At 36.2% G+C, this 17,097-nt stretch overlaps 5 protein-coding genes and 1 long non-coding RNA gene across 14 annotated transcripts; 4 read left to right on the top strand and 2 right to left on the bottom strand.

The window, feature by feature from the left end:
• Positions 1-306: 306 nt before the first annotated feature.
• Positions 307-2,140, top strand: EFE (ethylene-forming enzyme). Its single transcript, NM_100380.4, has 4 exons — positions 307-726; positions 799-1,025; positions 1,177-1,510; positions 1,593-2,140. The coding sequence occupies exons 1-4, from the start codon at positions 622-624 to the stop codon at positions 1,896-1,898; spliced, it is 972 nt and encodes a 323-aa protein (NP_171994.1). The 5' UTR covers positions 307-621; the 3' UTR covers positions 1,899-2,140.
• A 1,120-nt stretch (positions 2,141-3,260) lies between these two features.
• On the bottom strand, positions 3,261-4,269 carry AT1G05005 (PPR containing protein; the record flags this gene model as incomplete). The annotated part of the gene is made up of 3 exons (NM_001331514.1): positions 3,261-3,272; positions 3,447-3,904; positions 4,056-4,269. The coding sequence occupies 3 exons, from the start codon at positions 4,267-4,269 to the stop codon at positions 3,261-3,263; spliced, it is 684 nt and encodes a 227-aa protein (NP_001320297.1).
• AT1G04307 lies at positions 3,428-3,875 on the top strand. The gene has a single exon (NR_138691.1). It is a non-coding gene; the product is annotated as an other RNA (long non-coding RNA).
• Positions 4,270-4,447: 178 nt separating the features above from the next.
• Positions 4,448-7,778, bottom strand: PFA-DSP1 (Phosphotyrosine protein phosphatases superfamily protein). Of its 3 annotated transcripts, NM_001160832.2 has the most exons (6): positions 7,392-7,778; positions 7,208-7,301; positions 6,987-7,082; positions 5,361-5,418; positions 5,203-5,246; positions 4,448-5,109 (listed from the first exon to the last, which is right to left on the bottom strand). In NM_001160832.2, the coding sequence occupies exons 1-6, from the start codon at positions 7,655-7,657 to the stop codon at positions 4,924-4,926; spliced, it is 744 nt and encodes a 247-aa protein (NP_001154304.1). In that variant the 5' UTR covers positions 7,658-7,778; the 3' UTR covers positions 4,448-4,923. The 3 variants fall into 3 exon arrangements, with proteins under 3 accessions (NP_001154304.1, NP_001322400.1, NP_171993.1); NM_001331513.1 differs by having other exon boundaries at positions 5,361-7,082; NM_100379.3 differs by lacking the exon at positions 6,987-7,082.
• Positions 7,779-11,453: 3,675 nt separating this feature from the next.
• Positions 11,454-14,705, top strand: AT1G04990 (Zinc finger C-x8-C-x5-C-x3-H type family protein). Of its 6 annotated transcripts, none has more exons than NM_202030.2 (8): positions 11,597-11,938; positions 12,187-12,344; positions 12,436-12,492; positions 12,753-12,869; positions 12,944-13,213; positions 13,285-13,530; positions 13,659-14,094; positions 14,155-14,176. In NM_202030.2, exons 1-7 carry the CDS (start codon positions 11,863-11,865, stop codon positions 13,947-13,949), a joined length of 1,215 nt encoding a protein of 404 aa, NP_973759.1. In that variant the 5' UTR covers positions 11,597-11,862; the 3' UTR covers positions 13,950-14,094; positions 14,155-14,176. The 6 variants fall into 6 exon arrangements, with proteins under 6 accessions (NP_563725.1, NP_001323178.1, NP_001323180.1 ...); NM_001331509.1 differs by lacking the exon at positions 14,155-14,176 and adding an exon at positions 14,543-14,705 and having other exon boundaries at positions 11,678-11,938; positions 13,659-14,101; NM_100378.5 differs by having other exon boundaries at positions 11,454-11,938; positions 13,659-14,246.
• Positions 14,290-16,975, top strand: AT1G04985 (triacylglycerol lipase-like protein). 2 transcript variants are annotated; one of them, NM_100377.4, is made up of 5 exons: positions 14,290-15,142; positions 15,271-15,343; positions 15,927-15,991; positions 16,339-16,448; positions 16,538-16,975. In NM_100377.4, the coding sequence occupies exons 1-5, from the start codon at positions 15,026-15,028 to the stop codon at positions 16,752-16,754; spliced, it is 582 nt and encodes a 193-aa protein (NP_171991.1). In that variant the 5' UTR covers positions 14,290-15,025; the 3' UTR covers positions 16,755-16,975. The 2 variants fall into 2 exon arrangements, with proteins under 2 accessions (NP_171991.1, NP_001321413.1); NM_001331508.1 differs by having other exon boundaries at positions 15,271-15,991.
• Positions 16,976-17,097: the final 122 nt, after the last annotated feature.

The raw sequence follows: 17,097 nt of genomic DNA, 5'->3' as shown, positions 1-17,097 counted from the left end.
CAAATTATTTTTAGTTTTCTATAGCTAGTTACTAAATTAAAGGTGATGAATAGTAATCATGACTTTATGTCACACGATAAGGTTATTATCACCTACCTTTGAGTATATTTAGGATTTTCCGAAGACTTGGACGACCCAACTCAGTTTGGATAAAACCTTGTGGTCTATTCTAAATTTAATTCTAATTTACTTCTGATTATGTGGATTTATACACGGTTAAACATCAGAGGCTGAATAATAATTAGTTTGATAGATCTGATAGTTCCTCTGTTTTCTTTTTCTTTTTTGAGTTGATTATACTGTTTGCTTTTGTTGATTATTAGTCCAAAACATTAAAAGAACAAAAACAAAAAAAAGTGTTCACGCTTTTTGGTCGACCGTAACATACTTTATTGAATTTTGTTAAAAAATCATTACACAAATGATATTATGGATGTGTGTGGTCCAAAAAACCAAATATTGACTGTAGAATGATAACTCGTAGAAGTAACTCAAAGCTCCTCTCTGCGCTTCTTTTCTCTCTATAAAACCAAGTCTTTGATCATCAGATTTATATCAAACTTCAAAAGCGTCAAACATAAAGTTAGGCCAAGAAACCCATTTAAAAAAAAAGAGAGAGAGATGGAGAGTTTCCCGATCATCAATCTCGAGAAGCTTAATGGAGAAGAGAGAGCAATCACTATGGAGAAGATCAAAGACGCTTGTGAAAACTGGGGCTTCTTTGAGGTACTCTCACTTTTCTTTTCTTCTATAAAATTGTGTAACTCAAAATCTAATCATCTGTTTGTGATATTACAGTGTGTGAACCATGGGATTTCACTCGAGCTTTTGGACAAAGTGGAGAAGATGACCAAGGAACATTACAAGAAGTGCATGGAAGAGAGATTCAAGGAATCGATTAAGAACAGAGGTCTTGACTCTCTTCGCTCTGAAGTCAACGACGTTGACTGGGAATCCACTTTCTACCTCAAGCACCTTCCCGTCTCTAATATCTCCGATGTCCCTGATCTCGACGACGATTACAGGTAACCTTTTTTAGTTTCATACCGGTCCGTTTTTTACCTTAACCGGTTACAGGATCTCAGATTTACTGGTTTTCAAAACAACTCAGCATGAACCGTTTTTTTTCTTTTGGTTTTAAGTAAAAGTTTAACCGGTGTTATTGTCTTTCTACAGAACGTTAATGAAAGACTTCGCCGGAAAGATAGAGAAGTTGTCGGAGGAGCTACTGGATCTGCTGTGCGAGAATCTCGGTTTAGAGAAGGGTTATTTAAAAAAGGTGTTTTACGGGTCGAAAAGACCGACTTTTGGAACCAAAGTCAGCAATTATCCACCTTGTCCTAATCCGGACCTAGTCAAGGGTCTCCGAGCCCACACCGACGCCGGCGGCATCATCCTCCTCTTCCAAGACGACAAAGTCAGTGGACTTCAGCTTCTTAAAGACGGCGAGTGGGTCGATGTTCCTCCGGTTAAGCATTCAATCGTCGTTAATCTCGGCGATCAACTTGAGGTAACTACTGAACCAAACCGTACTAAACCGAACCAAATTGAAATAAGAATTTTGAGTTTTAATTTTGGATTGATTAAACCAGGTGATAACCAATGGGAAGTACAAGAGTGTGGAACATAGAGTGCTATCTCAGACAGACGGAGAAGGAAGAATGTCGATCGCATCATTCTATAATCCGGGAAGCGACTCTGTTATTTTTCCGGCGCCGGAGCTGATCGGAAAAGAAGCAGAGAAGGAGAAGAAAGAGAACTATCCGAGATTTGTGTTTGAAGATTACATGAAACTCTACTCTGCTGTCAAGTTTCAGGCCAAGGAACCAAGGTTTGAAGCCATGAAAGCTATGGAGACAACTGTGGCCAACAATGTTGGACCATTGGCCACTGCGTGAATGATATGTAACTGGTTAATAAATATATATATATATATATATATAGTCTTTATATAATGTCTTAGAAACTTGATTATTCACTATACGAATAATTTTGTTCATGTTGTTGTATGTTTAAGTGGTGAATGTGTTTTATATATGGGAATTAATGTTTTCTGTTCGTAGAGTTCAATACGAATAAACTGCAGACAAATAAGGCAATCAAATATAATAAAAAAACAAGTAAGGCAATCAAATACAAGAACTGTGTTTATTGTAGAGAATATTACTATTTTCCCATCTACAAAGCTGATAAATACACATTGCACAAGACAACAATAACCAGAAAAATGCTCACATACGTGGAGAGGTAATAAAAAGGAACGAACGGTCACAATTGTGTGATTTAACTAGAGCTGTCAATTGGACAGGCGGCCCATGGGCTTGCCCAGTCCAAATGCATATGGACAGGCTATATTCTGGACTATAAAACAAATGGTCCAATTGGGCATATGACCAGTTTTGTCCGCGGATAATATGGGCTTGACCATATGGACAATGGGCTGCCCATGGGCATGAATTGAGGGAAAAATACAATTCTCCGATTTTACGATTTTGACGGAAAAACGTAATTCCGCAAATTTCCTCTAAAACGCGATTTTATTATATTGGCGAGAACACAATTTTACAGTTTCGACGGAAAAACGCAATTCTCCGATTTTACGGTTTTGGCGGGAAAACGTAATTTTTCTGCCAAAATCGTGATTTTATTATATTGGCGAAAAACACAATTTTACAGTTTTGGTGAGAAAACACAATTCTCCGTTTTGGCGGGAAAAAACAATATTACGATTCTACCGTTTTGGCGGAAAAAAACAATTTCATAATTTTTCCGGCAAAATCGTGATTTTATTGTATTGGTAAGAAAAACACAATTTTACCGTTTTGTCGGAAAAATGCAAAATGCAAAAACACAATTCTTTAAAATCATGATTTTTGATTTATCAATAATAAAATGGGCTATACATGGGCTTGCCCATATGGACATGGTCTTTATTGGGCATGAACATTTTTCGGCCCATTGTCCATTATGGACCGTCCAACTTGGCCCATAAAAAAAACTGTCCATACGGACACGCCCAATGGTCCCTGGACGGACCATTTGACAGCTATAGATTTAACACCATCCTTGCCTTTTTGGCCAGTTCCAACTCGAGTCCTTTTTCTTTCCAATCACTATGGAAAAAGTGGTGTGGCTAAAAAAGCGACATAATTTTGTTTGTTTAATCTATAAAGTGGTTTTGTTTTTGTAAACTTCTGTTTTTTTTTTTCATTTCATGTCTAGAAGAACATCACTTAATTACCAAAGAACAATTTAGTGCATTATTCTTTTTCCTAAAAGAATACAAATCTAAGAAGCCTAGTAATACTAATGTGCGTCAAAATAACACTCAAAACAACCAGAGGAATGCTCAAATTCGGAGGACAAACAAAAAAAGGAAGGCTCAAAGTGATCAAGATCAAGAGCAGATTCAAAACATGTAACAGCATCATTGCCTTTTTGGTAACCTGTTCCCTTACGTTCTGTTCTTTTTTTTCCCCCTCTCCATATATATCCTCTGCACCTTCAACATCATCCAGTTTCGACAAAGAGATAACCGCTGTTCGATACACCTCTTCGCACTTCTTAAAGTCATCCCAAAGAGTTTGCAGCAACTCTCTTGCATTCCATACCACGTTACCATATATCTCTAAACAAACTCTAACGTAAACCTTTGCCATTTCAACTATCCTGTCTCTCTCCAGTTTGATTCCTTCTTCATCAACCCACATTCTCATAAACATCTTTATCGCCTTTACATCGGCCTTCAAAACAGTGTTTGCAGTGACATTGTCGGGTTTCACATCGTCAGATCTCGCGTAAGAGGTTAAGAGCGTGGAGTAATCAATCATGTTTGAAGGGATACTTTTGAAGAACTTGTCTGCTTCTTCTAAACCCAACAGTGTCTCAATCAGATAAAGCCGAGCTGCATAATCTTTCTGAAACAGAGTACACACCTTTTCTTTACCCATATATCTTGATGCCTAATAATACCACAACCAAGAGCACATAATATGTAAGAAACCACAAATTGGTACATAGGTTGAAGATCAGGATTTAGAAGAAATAAAAAAAACTCGCGTTTTTGAGAAAATCGATCCGAATCTCGAAGATTCTTATGAGCCCTCTGGTGTACAATTGTTTCTCATGTTGCTGCAAAGACGCTTTGACCCGAATAAGCAGAGTTTGGCTAGCCTCGGGTGACCATAAGGTTGCATAGGAACGGAACAAAGAACTCTTGTAGCCGCAAGCAAGAATGCGCTTTGCATGTTGTTGAAGAATCGGTGTCATGCTTTTTATTAAAGTAAATGATTAACAACACTCCAGTAGAGTGTTTCGTATTCGTGACCTATAAGGACAACTATCACTCACTTATAGCTAAAAATTGGTACTGGCCTTAGTTAGGTTTCATATTCGTGACTTAACAAACTCTTCACACATCTAGCATGTCTTTTTCAACTAATAAAAATAATGATTAATTCCGTAACTGATTCAAAAAAGAAGTTATAGAGTTATGTTAATGATTGGTCAGTAAATCAAATTAGTCCATATATTTCGGTTTAGCATTACATTGAACAAATTATTTACACACTGATGGTAGTAGCATTTTCCTCTACACACGATAATAACAAATCATGTTCTGAAGAATTGAAATATATGAGCTAATAATCGTTAAGCAACATTCGGGATAACCCAAGAAAATACATATATTCCTAAACAAACTCCTGTATAGTTTACTTTATATATATACGTAATTATCTACCTTTATGCTTACACTGAGCAGTAAAAAAACAGAGTGAAGTCATTATAACAACGAAAACCTTTTCTTTTCTCGAAATAGTATTATTGATTCCAGAGAAAGGTAAAGAAAGAGAAGAATGTTTCCTCTGGAACTCTAATATGATTAATCTCTCCTTTTTATCTGAAGATTTTAGCTTCCCCTGTTTACCTGATGGAACAAGAGAATGACATTGGAATATGACTGAAGCTGGAAACATCGAATATCTCCATGAATCTTTGATCTGAAACTCTAGCTTTCGCTGCTGCAAATCGTTGGTACTCGTCGAATATCGATGTCAAACACCATTTCTGGAGCTTCCTCAAGCAACCAACAAGACAACCGGTCCGATGCTGCAAATTCCAGATTCATACTTAGAAACTCATTTTCTTCTTCAGTGGTGGAGACAAAAGATGAAATGTTTAGGATTGGAGTGAATGATTTACCTTGCCTCGCTTACAATGAATCAGAACAGGATGGTTTTTCTCATCTGAGGATTTTAAAAGGAGAGTTGTTAATAAACCAAGTTAGAATTAGAAAGCATACAAAAAGTGTGGTTACATGTGTTCTTTTATTTCAGCGCTTCTATATGATTCATAGTTACCTAGAAGCACTTTCAGTGCCATGCGGATTTTATGGTCTGGAATATTCACAAATGGCTCCTGAAAATAAGAAGAAAAAATGTCTTTTTAAAATTGTAAGATTATATGTCAAAAGATCAATCACACTACTAAATTGAGCAGATTAGGAAAAGATAAAGCAATCTAATAATCAAGGTTCATGCACAAGCAACGTCGAGAGAGACAACCATGCAAAGGTTCATTAACAGGACAAAGTCTACAAGTTATGAAGCATGTCTAATGTGATACCTTTTACTGGTTGCGTACTGAGAGAAAGATTCTTTACTTTTTTATATCAAAAAGTTATCTCCACACACAACAACAACAACACGGAATAAACACAAAGTCCCATTGAAAGACGAATCTATGAGAAGAAAAAAGCATAGCAAGCCAAGAATATCAGCGATAAAGGTTTCCTATCAAGATCGAAGTTGTCACACTAATTATAAAGAATCTGAGTCCAGAAACAAAAACAAAAGTCAATGAGATCCAGATTCTTCCAATAAAATCACTACACCAAGAAGAGAAAGCCACTTTATTTTCATCTTTAGTGTAAAAGCAAAACTAGGGAACTATGGTAGTAAGTATCTAAACGACTCCCCACATAAAGAATCGACTATCCTAGGAGTAGAATCGACAGGGAAAAGGTGGATTCTGTGGGGGGAGAGAATGATAGCTACTGCATACCAGAACAAACATATTTTCTTTCAAACATATCAACTCAAATTAGATTCATACCCATCTCTTCAGGAAAGGCGAATGGTAACTCATGAGGGTAATAAGTTCAAGACTCTATGGTGAAGTTTTTGGTTATTCTATCACTTTACCAACGATTTGCCCAAACATGAGCCACTAACACATAGAAAAGGAAAGGAACTAAAGGTACGTATTAAACAACATTAACCGACTTACAACGTAACCATCTATCATTTTCCCAGCAATTCCTAACCTTATCTAGATTTCAAACCTTACAGCTAATATGGACACTTTCACGATCAACACGCTTTCTACAAGTTTTTACCATAAAAAACGGTTTACTTGTACACAATCAAAAACACTTTCGCTGATGTATGATTTCATAAGATATCATATCTGTATAAAAAAGTGCACACTCAATAAACATGAACCAAGAAAACAATAACAACAGAAAGTAAGCTATTGAGTAGTGGGATCATTGACAACACTAGCAACAAGTAGCTCAGCAAATATTTTGACGTAGTCCATAATCTAATTTTATAAATAGAGAGTAGAAAGAACAAGTGGGGAATAGTTGCTGAAGGGGCAGAAAAACAAAGAGTGGGACCAAATCAGTGGAGGTCAAGAGAGACGGAAAGAGCCAAAGAGGCAAAACAATAAAGAAAGATGTGTTCTTTTTCTGGTAAACTCATAATAATAAAATATGGCTTGGAACAGAGTGCCCATGAAGGATCAAATTCAAGAGAAAGAAAACACAGAAACAGTTTTAGTAGTCTAAAGTAAACAACAATGAGACAGGATTTTCAAGAACAATTAGGCAATAAATATCAAGCAAATAAAACCCTTCAAATTGAATGAACTATGATATATTCCAGAAATAGTATCGTGTTCCAGTTAATATATGTAGTGTGTACCAAAGTTTTCGAAAGTCCATTAGTTAAGGGACCCTGTTTCTGATGCTTAGAATTCCATAAATGCAAGGAAATCTCGTTGTCTAAGTCAGGAACACACTGCAGCAAGATATGATTTTTCCATTCAGAGAATTCTCCTAGTGAACTATCCAAGTAAGGTTTAGAATTACAGAGCAATTAAAAACGGAGACTTGATGAAGAGAGAGGAGAAGAAAGATGGTTACCTTGTTGCCTTCAATACCAAACTGGAAAAGCCTGATTCCATTGGATTTAAGGAACTGGAGATTGCTCTCTGGGTAGGGCTCCGGGCACAAGTATCTTCACAAATTCGAAAAAACCTAAAATCAGCAATTTCGAAAGTTTGATATATAGTATACAAAATGTCATGAATGTGGAAGGAGCTTTTACATGATTGAGCGGAGACCGAGAGTCTGGAGAAAGGAGAAGTTAGCTGAATCAGGGAATCCAGACCGGAATATACCGTTATCGACCATGGAGAAGTTGAGCGGCGGAATTAGGTGAAGTTCTTCGCCGGAGACAACTCGAAAGGGATCAGCTTCACCGCCCGGAGCCTGAAACACGTTTCTGTTAACCTCGGAAACCTCGATGATGGTGCGGCAGAAATCTTCTCCATTGTCCTGCTCTGTAGTAGTCGTCTTCTCCACAAGCTTCATCTCTGAATTGGGAAACAGAGAAAAGGTTGAATCTTTAGGTGAGGAGAGTCGAGTAATGGAGATGGTCGTTACGTAGCGTCGACCTTGGGGAGGTTTATATGGAGAGAGACTTGTGACTCTGTTCAAAATTCAACAGACGAAAAAGAACGCAAAGGAGATGGACCCAGCAAGGACTCCTTTTTTATTTTTATTTTTTGTTTGTCAATAGCTGTTTATTTGTTTATTTTTAAAGAATTTGTGACATTTATCTTAAAAGCTTTTTTGTTTATAATCTGTTAAGTGTTTTTACTTTTTAGATACCTTTTAGCATATGTGAAAATAGTTGATTGGATCTACAATTTCATACTGAAATCCGTAATCTGTAAAAAAAAAAAGCTTAGAAAAAAATAAGTTGCCACTACACAAAAGAATCCAATATTAGAATAAACAGTTTAATATTTTATATTTACTCAAGTTGAGCTGAAAACAGCAACATACGGAAACTATATAATAATTAACAATACACGAATTTTGTAACGGTCTATCTTAGTTGTACATGCTACTACCATTTTTATCAACGGTTGATAATAACAATAATAATAGTATGATGGTCTAATTTGAGGAAATAACTGTTATAACATTTTCAAGGATTATTAAAGTAAACAAAATAAAATGACTTTGCAGTTTTGCAAAACAAACGAAAAAAATGATATTACATAAATTGTTCTTGTTAATAGGAAAGCACTTGTTGAAGCTTAAATTGGCATCATTGTGGAATCTTTTTGCTCACACACAATCATCTTATTCGGGTAAATCACTCTCATTGAATAAATTATCAACCGAACCTAAAATCATTTTTTGACTATATATTTTCACCAATATTATAATATTTAATATTTTGAATTTGAAGTTTCTGACCTATATTTACCTTGAAAAAGTCACTTATTCACAATATACAAAAATATTGACTACTACATACTAACATACATATATATCATCATTCCAGGAAATAGCGAAAATATAGATTCCAAGCGAAACACAGAGAAATAAAAAGAGAGAGAGAGATTCCAAAGGACAAAGAGCAATTACTCTGCTAAGTGGGAAGAACAATCACTAATCTGAGTCATCTGGCATTCATAAACGCACCTTTATTTAAGTTCTATGGGATCGTAATCTGAGTACATTAATTACTTCTATGTTCCTTTCACATTTTGTTTTGTTAAACAATTTCATAATATTGTTTTGAAATGTATAATTTTAGCCAATATTCGGTTTTAATATTTGTTACTGCCTTTTTTTTTTTTTTTTCCACCAATTTGTTACTGCCTTGAAATAACTATTTAATTGTGTGAAAATAAAATTCGGTCCAAACTATCTACTGTAGTTGCCATTTCTGTCATACATGATACTACATAATAACACGGACGCCGTGTTTTACCTTTTTTTTGGGGTCAAATTTCGTATAAAGAAAAATGGAGACGAATGTTTTTCTTCGGTGCATAATCGCACCATTTAAATATATGTCTATTACATAATCAAAACGAAATAATGCAAAAAGAACCACATCACGACAATACATTATTAGAATCCACGTCACATATTTGTCTTCCACATAACACTCACACCAGAAAACTACTCTTTTCTAATTAAAAAAAAACAGATGATAACTAAGCTAAAGACATAAAATTTGTAATGTTTAGTGTCCCACACTGGACTTTAATTGGATAAATTACTCCATAAAAACAAAATGCACCAGATAGTTTTTTTATAAGAAAAACAAAAAAGGTACATTCCAGGGAATATACCTTATGATTCTCAAGGATTATTGCGCCGCGAGCACTCGGCCACGTACGAAAGCGTTTTGGATGCCGTTAAAGAACTTTCCGTAAAAAGAACGTACGAAAATATCATAATGCCTTCAATTTATCTTTCGAGAATTTGTTCTAATTTGTTCTAATTTTCCAAAACATTGAAATTTTCTCACGGAATATAAAACATTAATATATGAATTAATGTTTTTCCAAAGCATACGTAAGCCTCGCTATACCGTTGCCCATTCCGAAGTTGCGTATCAAAACGCAAAAGGATTACAGTGAATTAACAATACGAGAAGACCGTTCATGAGAGTGAGTATACGCACATTTTCAATTGAAGTTATTGGAGTTGTTAATTAGTTGCATGCATCTAACGATCTAAGTCTCCGATTTTGACGTACAAAGATTTCGTCCATTATTGTCGTTTTTCCATATCATAGAAATTTTAATTTTTTCATGCATGATATCCATTCATCCATGATCATCAAGATTCAAAGTCGTGACTTCTTCTCTTGTCTCTGGCCCCACATTTGTAGACCTATTATTGGTTCATAGTTAGGTTCTATTTATGACTAATATCTAGTACAATATATCAACTTGAGAATTTATCAACTATTTGTTAGGAATGATATATTTAGCTCACTTTCAATTTTCTTGGTGTATTATCATTTATATATTTAGCATGCCACTTACTAACGTTTTATTAGAGTTGCAAAAAGATCATTTAATATTTCCCTCAAATAATTATGTGAAAACTTCAAATAAAAACAAGAATTTTAAACATACGAGACGAAAATGTAACATGGTCATTATAAATTGTTCACACACACATATTCTCTTGACATTAAAACCAAAAAAAATTTGTTTACATAGAAGATTTCGAACATCAAGACATAAAATGAAAAAAGGAAGTATCAAAAAGAGGCCCTTTAAAGCCCAATTTATGGGACCTTAGGCCCATTGTAAAGGTATCAACATCCTCCATTTCAGAAAACGTAAGATTTTACAAAACAGACCCAATAGTATTATTTTACCTGTTGCCAAGGCCCATTTGTTGGAGAAACCGACCGAAAGGAGTACGAGACTAAGAAAATCTCTTGCACATGTCTTTGTAATGGATCCGTCCTTTGGACTCTCTCTTGGATGTTGTTTCTGTCTCTTCAACAATAAATGATTAATTGTATAATTAACGAACGATCGTTCTTAGGGCTAATAGGGAAATACACCATCAATGCGCATGTACATAACTCTAATTTCATTTTAAAATCACAGGAATTCCATTTTTATACAGAGTCCAAAATTCATACTTTATAAAAACCCTTTCCACATACATTACCTTAATCTAGTAGGAGACGGAAACTTGAAGTCATAGGAAACTAATTAAAGGGGAGAGTCAAAAGAAAAATAACAAAAAGCCGAATCCATTTTACTTTTTTTTGTTTAATATGTTGTTGACGTGTAATAAAAAGTATTTGGAACGGTCAAACCAGTAGAAGAGAAAAGCGTCAAAATCACGGAAAAGAACATAGGTGGTCATCAGAGCAGAGGATCACTACCTCGTAAGCTAACGTGGCGTAATACTGACGTCTAAAGATCACAGCTCTTACGCTGCTCCAGTGACCAGCGAATCGTAACCTCCGATTCTGTCCCTTTTTCTACCGGTGGGTCCCAACCACTTTACAAACTGCGAAGCATAAGATTTCTTGTGCCAGAAGAATTACATTGTTCTGACTATTTTACCCTTTTACCCCTATCTGGATGATATTTTATTTTTATTTAGTAAAATCATATATTTTCATTACAAGAAAATTGTATAGTCAGTAGGTAATTCAGTATTATTCTCTGGAAAACCGATGGTTAAAACTTGAAAAAGAGCCAAGCTGCCAAGGTCTAGCTAGGTTCACAATGAACCGTCACATTGAAGATATCAGACCAGACCAAGCAGGGGTAATATTGTCATCTCAGGTACATCAAATTTATTATCTTGTACACGAGGAGTATTCATTTTTATTTTTTAAAAACACGGTTAATTAATTTTCTTCCTTTTCACACAGAGACATCGGAGGAGAAAAAAAAGGGCAAAAACAAAAAACAAAGATCCGAAATTTTTCCTCTGGAAATATCTCAGTGAGTGTCTGTGTAAAACAAAAAAAACAAGGAAGAAAATTTACTACATTTCTGTATTATTTAGCATTAAATGGATCTGTTCCAACGATAATTCTCTGTCTGTGATAAAAGAAAAATTGAATTTTTTCTTCTATCTATCTACCTCTGTTCTTCCTCGTCATTTCTTACCCAGAAAAATAGAGGATAACAAAAATCTGTTTCTTTCGATGATCATCGTGACACTTTCTCTGTGATTTTTCCTTTCTTCTGTTGTTGTTGATCATCGTGATCATCGTCTTTCCTTACATGCGAACCCCCATGTCAGACACTCAGCATGTACAGAGCTCTTTGGTGTCGATTCGATCTTCCGACAAAATCGAAGGTTAACTTTCTTCTAATCTCGAGAGATCCATTTGATCCGGTCTGGTTTTTCCGTAATGTGTTTGAAAGATCATACTGAGTTTTCTAGTTTGATCATCGTTTATAACTCTCATTGTGATTTCAGCAAATTTTTGTAGCATTTCGGAATTTTGATCTCTTGATGAGTTTTATTTACGTTTTCTGTTTGCTTTTTTTATCTAGTGATCAAGTTTTGAGATTTATGTTGTTGTTGTTATGATGATCTTGTAGATGCCTTTAGGAAGATGAAAGTAAATGAGACCGGCGTGGAGGAACTGAATCCGTATCCAGATCGTCCCGGTGAAAGAGATTGCCAATTCTATTTAAGAACTGGTCTCTGTGGCTATGGAAGCAGTTGCCGTTACAATCATCCTACTCATCTTCCACAGGTCAGAAACTAAACTTCATTTATTTTGGCTGAGTCTTACTTAAGTTGCAATTTTGGCCTCATGGGTTTACTGCTTTTAAACATCTTAATAGGATGTTGCTTATTACAAGGAGGAGCTCCCTGAGAGAATTGGACAGCCGGATTGTGAGGTGCAGTTTCTTGTATCTCTCACTATCTCAAATCTTGGTTGTTGTTTGGATGAGTACATTGTAAACAGTTAAAAAGAAAACGAGATTTTTGTTCAGAATAAAGCTAAAGTAAGAGAACTGATTCTAGTTTGTAACTTCACATAAGAGAGGTAGCAAGAATATACATTGAAACTGCAGAAGATATTCCTCATCTGGTTTAGTCTTTCCTCCAAATGTTTTCCACAAACAACTTTTTCTTCTACATGCAATTTTCGCTGCAGTATTTTCTGAAGACAGGAGCTTGTAAGTACGGCCCAACTTGTAAATATCATCATCCAAAGGACAGGAACGGTGCACAACCTGTAATGTTCAATGTTATCGGTTTACCTATGCGTCTGGTAATTTCCATCGTTGTAGCTAAATTCTTTTTCTTTAGTCGAATGTGGAAGACTTATTTGAATTTCTTCTCCAGGGTGAGAAGCCATGTCCATATTACCTGCGAACGGGAACTTGCAGATTCGGAGTTGCTTGCAAATTCCACCATCCTCAACCTGATAATGGACATTCTACTGCATATGGAATGTCTAGCTTTCCTGCTGCAGATTTACGATATGCTAGTGGTTTAACAATGATGTCTACATATGGAACTTTGCCTCGTCCGCAAGTTCCCCAGTCCTATGTGCCAATCCTGGTTTCACCCTCTCAAGGCTTTTTACCTCCTCAAGGCTGGGCCCCTTACATGGTTAGTCTGAATTGAAGCTGCCAATAACGTAAACCTGTTCTTTACTGTTGATATCACATTTTATGTTGCAGGCTGCATCTAACTCCATGTACAATGTGAAGAATCAACCTTATTACTCCGGTAGTAGTGCATCCATGGCCATGGCTGTGGCATTGAACCGTGGTTTGTCAGAAAGTTCTGACCAACCAGAATGTCGGTTTTTTATGAACACCGGGACATGTAAATACGGAGACGATTGCAAATACAGCCATCCCGGAGTAAGGATTTCACAACCACCACCAAGTCTTATAAACCCTTTTGTTCTTCCAGCGAGACCTGTAAGTCTCTTACTAAACTGAAAGAAGAGCTTTGGTTACAAACAAATGTGGTCTTACAGGTCACTAGTAAAACTTTTACAAAGATTTTGAACATCTAATGAGCTACTGTTTTGATTTTTGCTGTCTAGGGACAACCAGCTTGTGGTAACTTCAGGTCTTATGGATTCTGCAAGTTTGGACCAAACTGCAAATTCGACCACCCTATGCTGCCATATCCGGGCCTGACCATGGCTACTTCTCTGCCTACTCCTTTTGCTTCACCTGTTACAACCCATCAGAGGATCTCACCAACACCAAACCGCTCTGATTCAAAGTCTCTTTCTAATGGTAAACCTGATGTGAAGAAAGAAAGCTCAGAGACTGAGAAACCAGACAATGGAGAAGTGCAGGATTTGTCTGAGGATGCGTCATCACCATGATCATGATTCTTAAAAACCCCAATGATCTCTCTCTGCCCTTTTTTGTGGAAGAGGAGGGGAGGTGAAAAGTGTTTCTCTTTTCTTTTTTTTTTTGGCTTGGAGATGGCCATGGCTGAAAACAATATAGGATGAAACCAGTGATGTTGTCACAGGTTTCTCTTCTGTTTTTGACTCTGTTAATAAATTTTAATCAGACTTATCAGAGGAAAAATAGAGTTTGTGTTGTGACACTCACTAAGAGCTCTTTATGAATGACAACTCGAACGTAAAATTACATCTTTTGCTTTTGTCAAGTGTTTACATCAGTAATATCCCCAATTTCAAGCTTATTTTTTTTTTTCAATTTTAAAACTAAAAAGGTTCCAAATTTTTTTTATCGATGAGTCATATTTCATTTGAACATTCCAAAAGTAAAGAAAAGAGTTGAAAACTTTCCTCAGCCTATTACAATTGCCTTTAGCTGTTAATGAGTTTTAGAGATTCGATTAGTTTTAACCAACAGTTCCTGAATAATTGGATTTTACTCTCTTGTTGAGTTTAATTATTCCAATATTTCTTCATGGTGCTGTTTTGCTATTGCTGGTGATAAACAGTTGATCTACCGACGATTTGCATTCGACGGTGGTTTCTTCACCAGAAATCGATATCTCCGATGGCGAAGGATGACGATGGGAATCTTTTTTGGCTCATCTTACACGTGTATTATTACGTGTCTTTGGATGATCTTTCTTGATGCAATCTTCTTCTGTAAACGGTGTATTATTGGGCTCTTCTTGAGCTTGCTTTTGTTCGCAATCTGTTTATGTGTGTTGGGCTGTAATTGGCCTTGTAGCAAACGGTTTATTGAATAAAGTCCACTATTGAGAAAAAAAAAAAAAAAAACTGAAAAGGGTTGTTTTTAGGCATTTTTTGTCGGAGAAAAATCTGGGAAGAAGCTTCGTCCTTTGCGTGACAGGGAATCTCTCCGTTGGGGTTTTGTGGCTGCCTACGATTTCTGCAAGCAAAACCACAGAACTCAATCTAATTAATTAGCCGAGTCGACTCAATCCGAGTTTCTACAGCCGCACGAGGGAATCATGAATCGGCTGAGAGGCCGAGGTACACCGATTCTGGGTTCCGCACTCGTGCCTCAGCTGAAGAAAAAAGCCCTAAATTCATTGGTCGCCGTCCAGGATTCATATCTATCCACCAAGGTGATCGAAGAATTTCAATTCATACCGGTTTCTGAAGAATTGGGATTAGTAAATGTTTTTTGCATCAGGATTTTTGTTAAAATGTCAATCTATAATCTGCTTATAATGGGTTTCGTTTAATCTCTTAGGACTTGTTCGAGAGGCACAGGGTCGTGTTTACAGTTGGAACTTCTATAGCATCTGTTGCTACGGCTTGGATTGGTATGTTACAATTCCATATTTTTTGCTTACTTTATCTTCAATTAGAGAATCTTTACCTCTTACCACGTATTTTGATGTTTAAGTTTCTGAATTGGATTGCTTTGAAAGGCGAGCAATGGCTATTAGTGAAGTGATTCAGATTTTGGGTGTTGATTGGCTTCAATTCATGAGTGTTTCATTGGGATAGCTTTAGCTCTCAGGCTTGATCTCTAGGGGTGAAATCCATTCTGTGATAAATTTGAGGCCTTTTTCCGGATCAGACTATAGATTACGGTTTAGTTGATTTGATCTGCCATAAGTTTCCAAGTGTTTGGAGATCATCTTGGTCAGAATTCTGTGATGATGTTCAATAACTAATCTGTCCAAAACTTCCAATAACTGAAGTTTAGTACTTTGAGATCTCTACATGATATTCTAGGTCTTTTGTTATTCTGCTGGGACATAAAACAAGTTAGAAACTGAATTTCTTGTGTGATACTAGTGACCGTTGGAAGAGGTATCTCATTGGTCTTTTGTTTATGTTTGTACTGAGTCAAATGAGTTTTATGACCGTGTTCTACCGAATGGATGAATGATTGTGCAGGTTACTCATTACGACATTACAATGAAACTAGAATTAATCAGAGGCTGGAGTCCATTGAGAATGCGGTTAGTGTGTCCCTCATTTGCCAAAGTTTATTGCACATAGTATTGCATATTTGCTTTAAATTTAGCTGCTTTGCATAGTTGGATTCATATAGCTGCTCTTCTTGCAAATGACTTGGTGCTTCCTCTTATGATGTCTAGTTATTGATCCTCTATCATGAACTTACAGCGTAGTTGTCTGAATTTAGTCCTCTTTCCGTTAATAATATAGATTTTTTTGCTAATACTTACGTGGTTGACTATTTTACACTTTAAAATATTCAGTGTTTTGTTTTTGTACCTTAATGATCCTTAGTTGCTCTATTGTCTCAGTCTGTCACTTGAAATGTTTGTTTTTTTGGTCATGCCAGATGAAAAACACCCAAGAGTTAGAACGAGGAGAACTGAAGAAGCTCGTTGATCCAGTCGGTTCCAGGTTCACTACAACAATTGCCACAGCGGGAACCACTTTGATCCTCGGGTTTGTTTCCGGAAAGACTGTTATAGGTTGACAAGTTAGATACTGTGTGTCGGGTTTCTCATTAATAGTTTCCGTCTGTTTTTCTTCAGGTATGGGTTGGGTTGGCGAGGCGGGATATGGTATGCAAATAGGAAGTTTAGAAGGGAGCAAATGAGATTGGCCGGGCAGTTAAAACCGAGAGAATGGAAGTTACTAGGGAGGATAAAACCTCGAGCTTGGCCAACAACAAAGTTTCTCAGACGACCATTCCCAAGACAGAACAAAACAACAGAAAATGCTTTGAAGGCACCAGAATGTGGAGGTTGAAAAATTGAAGAACAATCTAAAGAAGTAGCTGATCGGAACATAAAAGTGCACATGGGTTTTGTCTTGAAGCCAAAGGCTCTTCTGTCTTTTTATTCCTTTATGAGGAAATTGAGATAACCTAATTCGAAAATCAAATAGATTTGTGTTATAAATTGACTCTAGTAGTGTGGACTATGAAATGTGATTCAGCTAATCTTTATATCGAGATCAAAATTTAAGGATTCCTCTGTTTTCGCACATAAAAAAGAAAAAGAAAAAGGATTCCTCTGTTTATGAACAAGATAACCAAAAAACATGGCCAAGTAGATGAGAGGAGAGTGTGCTGACGTGTGACAATATCATT

Source organism: Arabidopsis thaliana, assembly GCF_000001735.4.
Source record: "Arabidopsis thaliana chromosome 1 sequence".
Taxonomy (NCBI): domain Eukaryota; kingdom Viridiplantae; phylum Streptophyta; class Magnoliopsida; order Brassicales; family Brassicaceae; genus Arabidopsis; species Arabidopsis thaliana.
This window is presented reverse-complemented; position numbering and strand designations above follow the sequence as displayed.

Coding starts and splice junctions, on each gene's coding strand:
- AT1G04990 (NM_001331509.1), top strand. CDS start 11,863: ATGCGAACCCCCATGTCAGACACTCAGCATGTACAGAGCTCTTTGGTG. Junction 12,870..12,943: donor TCGGTTTACCTATGCGTCTG/GTAATTTCCATC, acceptor TTTCTTCTCCAG/GGTGAGAAGCCATGTCCATA. Junction 13,214..13,284: donor AAGGCTGGGCCCCTTACATG/GTTAGTCTGAAT, acceptor TTTATGTTGCAG/GCTGCATCTAACTCCATGTA.
- AT1G04985 (NM_100377.4), top strand. CDS start 15,026: ATGAATCGGCTGAGAGGCCGAGGTACACCGATTCTGGGTTCCGCACTC. Junction 15,344..15,926: donor TGTTGCTACGGCTTGGATTG/GTATGTTACAAT, acceptor ATGATTGTGCAG/GTTACTCATTACGACATTAC. Junction 16,449..16,537: donor GGAACCACTTTGATCCTCGG/GTTTGTTTCCGG, acceptor GTTTTTCTTCAG/GTATGGGTTGGGTTGGCGAG.
- EFE (NM_100380.4), top strand. CDS start 622: ATGGAGAGTTTCCCGATCATCAATCTCGAGAAGCTTAATGGAGAAGAG. Junction 1,026..1,176: donor GATCTCGACGACGATTACAG/GTAACCTTTTTT, acceptor GTCTTTCTACAG/AACGTTAATGAAAGACTTCG. Junction 1,511..1,592: donor ATCTCGGCGATCAACTTGAG/GTAACTACTGAA, acceptor TGATTAAACCAG/GTGATAACCAATGGGAAGTA.
- PFA-DSP1 (NM_001160832.2), bottom strand. CDS start 7,657: ATGAAGCTTGTGGAGAAGACGACTACTACAGAGCAGGACAATGGAGAA. Junction 7,302..7,391: donor CTCGGTCTCCGCTCAATCAT/GTAAAAGCTCCT, acceptor GAATTTGTGAAG/ATACTTGTGCCCGGAGCCCT. Junction 5,110..5,202: donor TTCATTGTAAGCGAGGCAAG/GTAAATCATTCA, acceptor TGGAATTTGCAG/CATCGGACCGGTTGTCTTGT.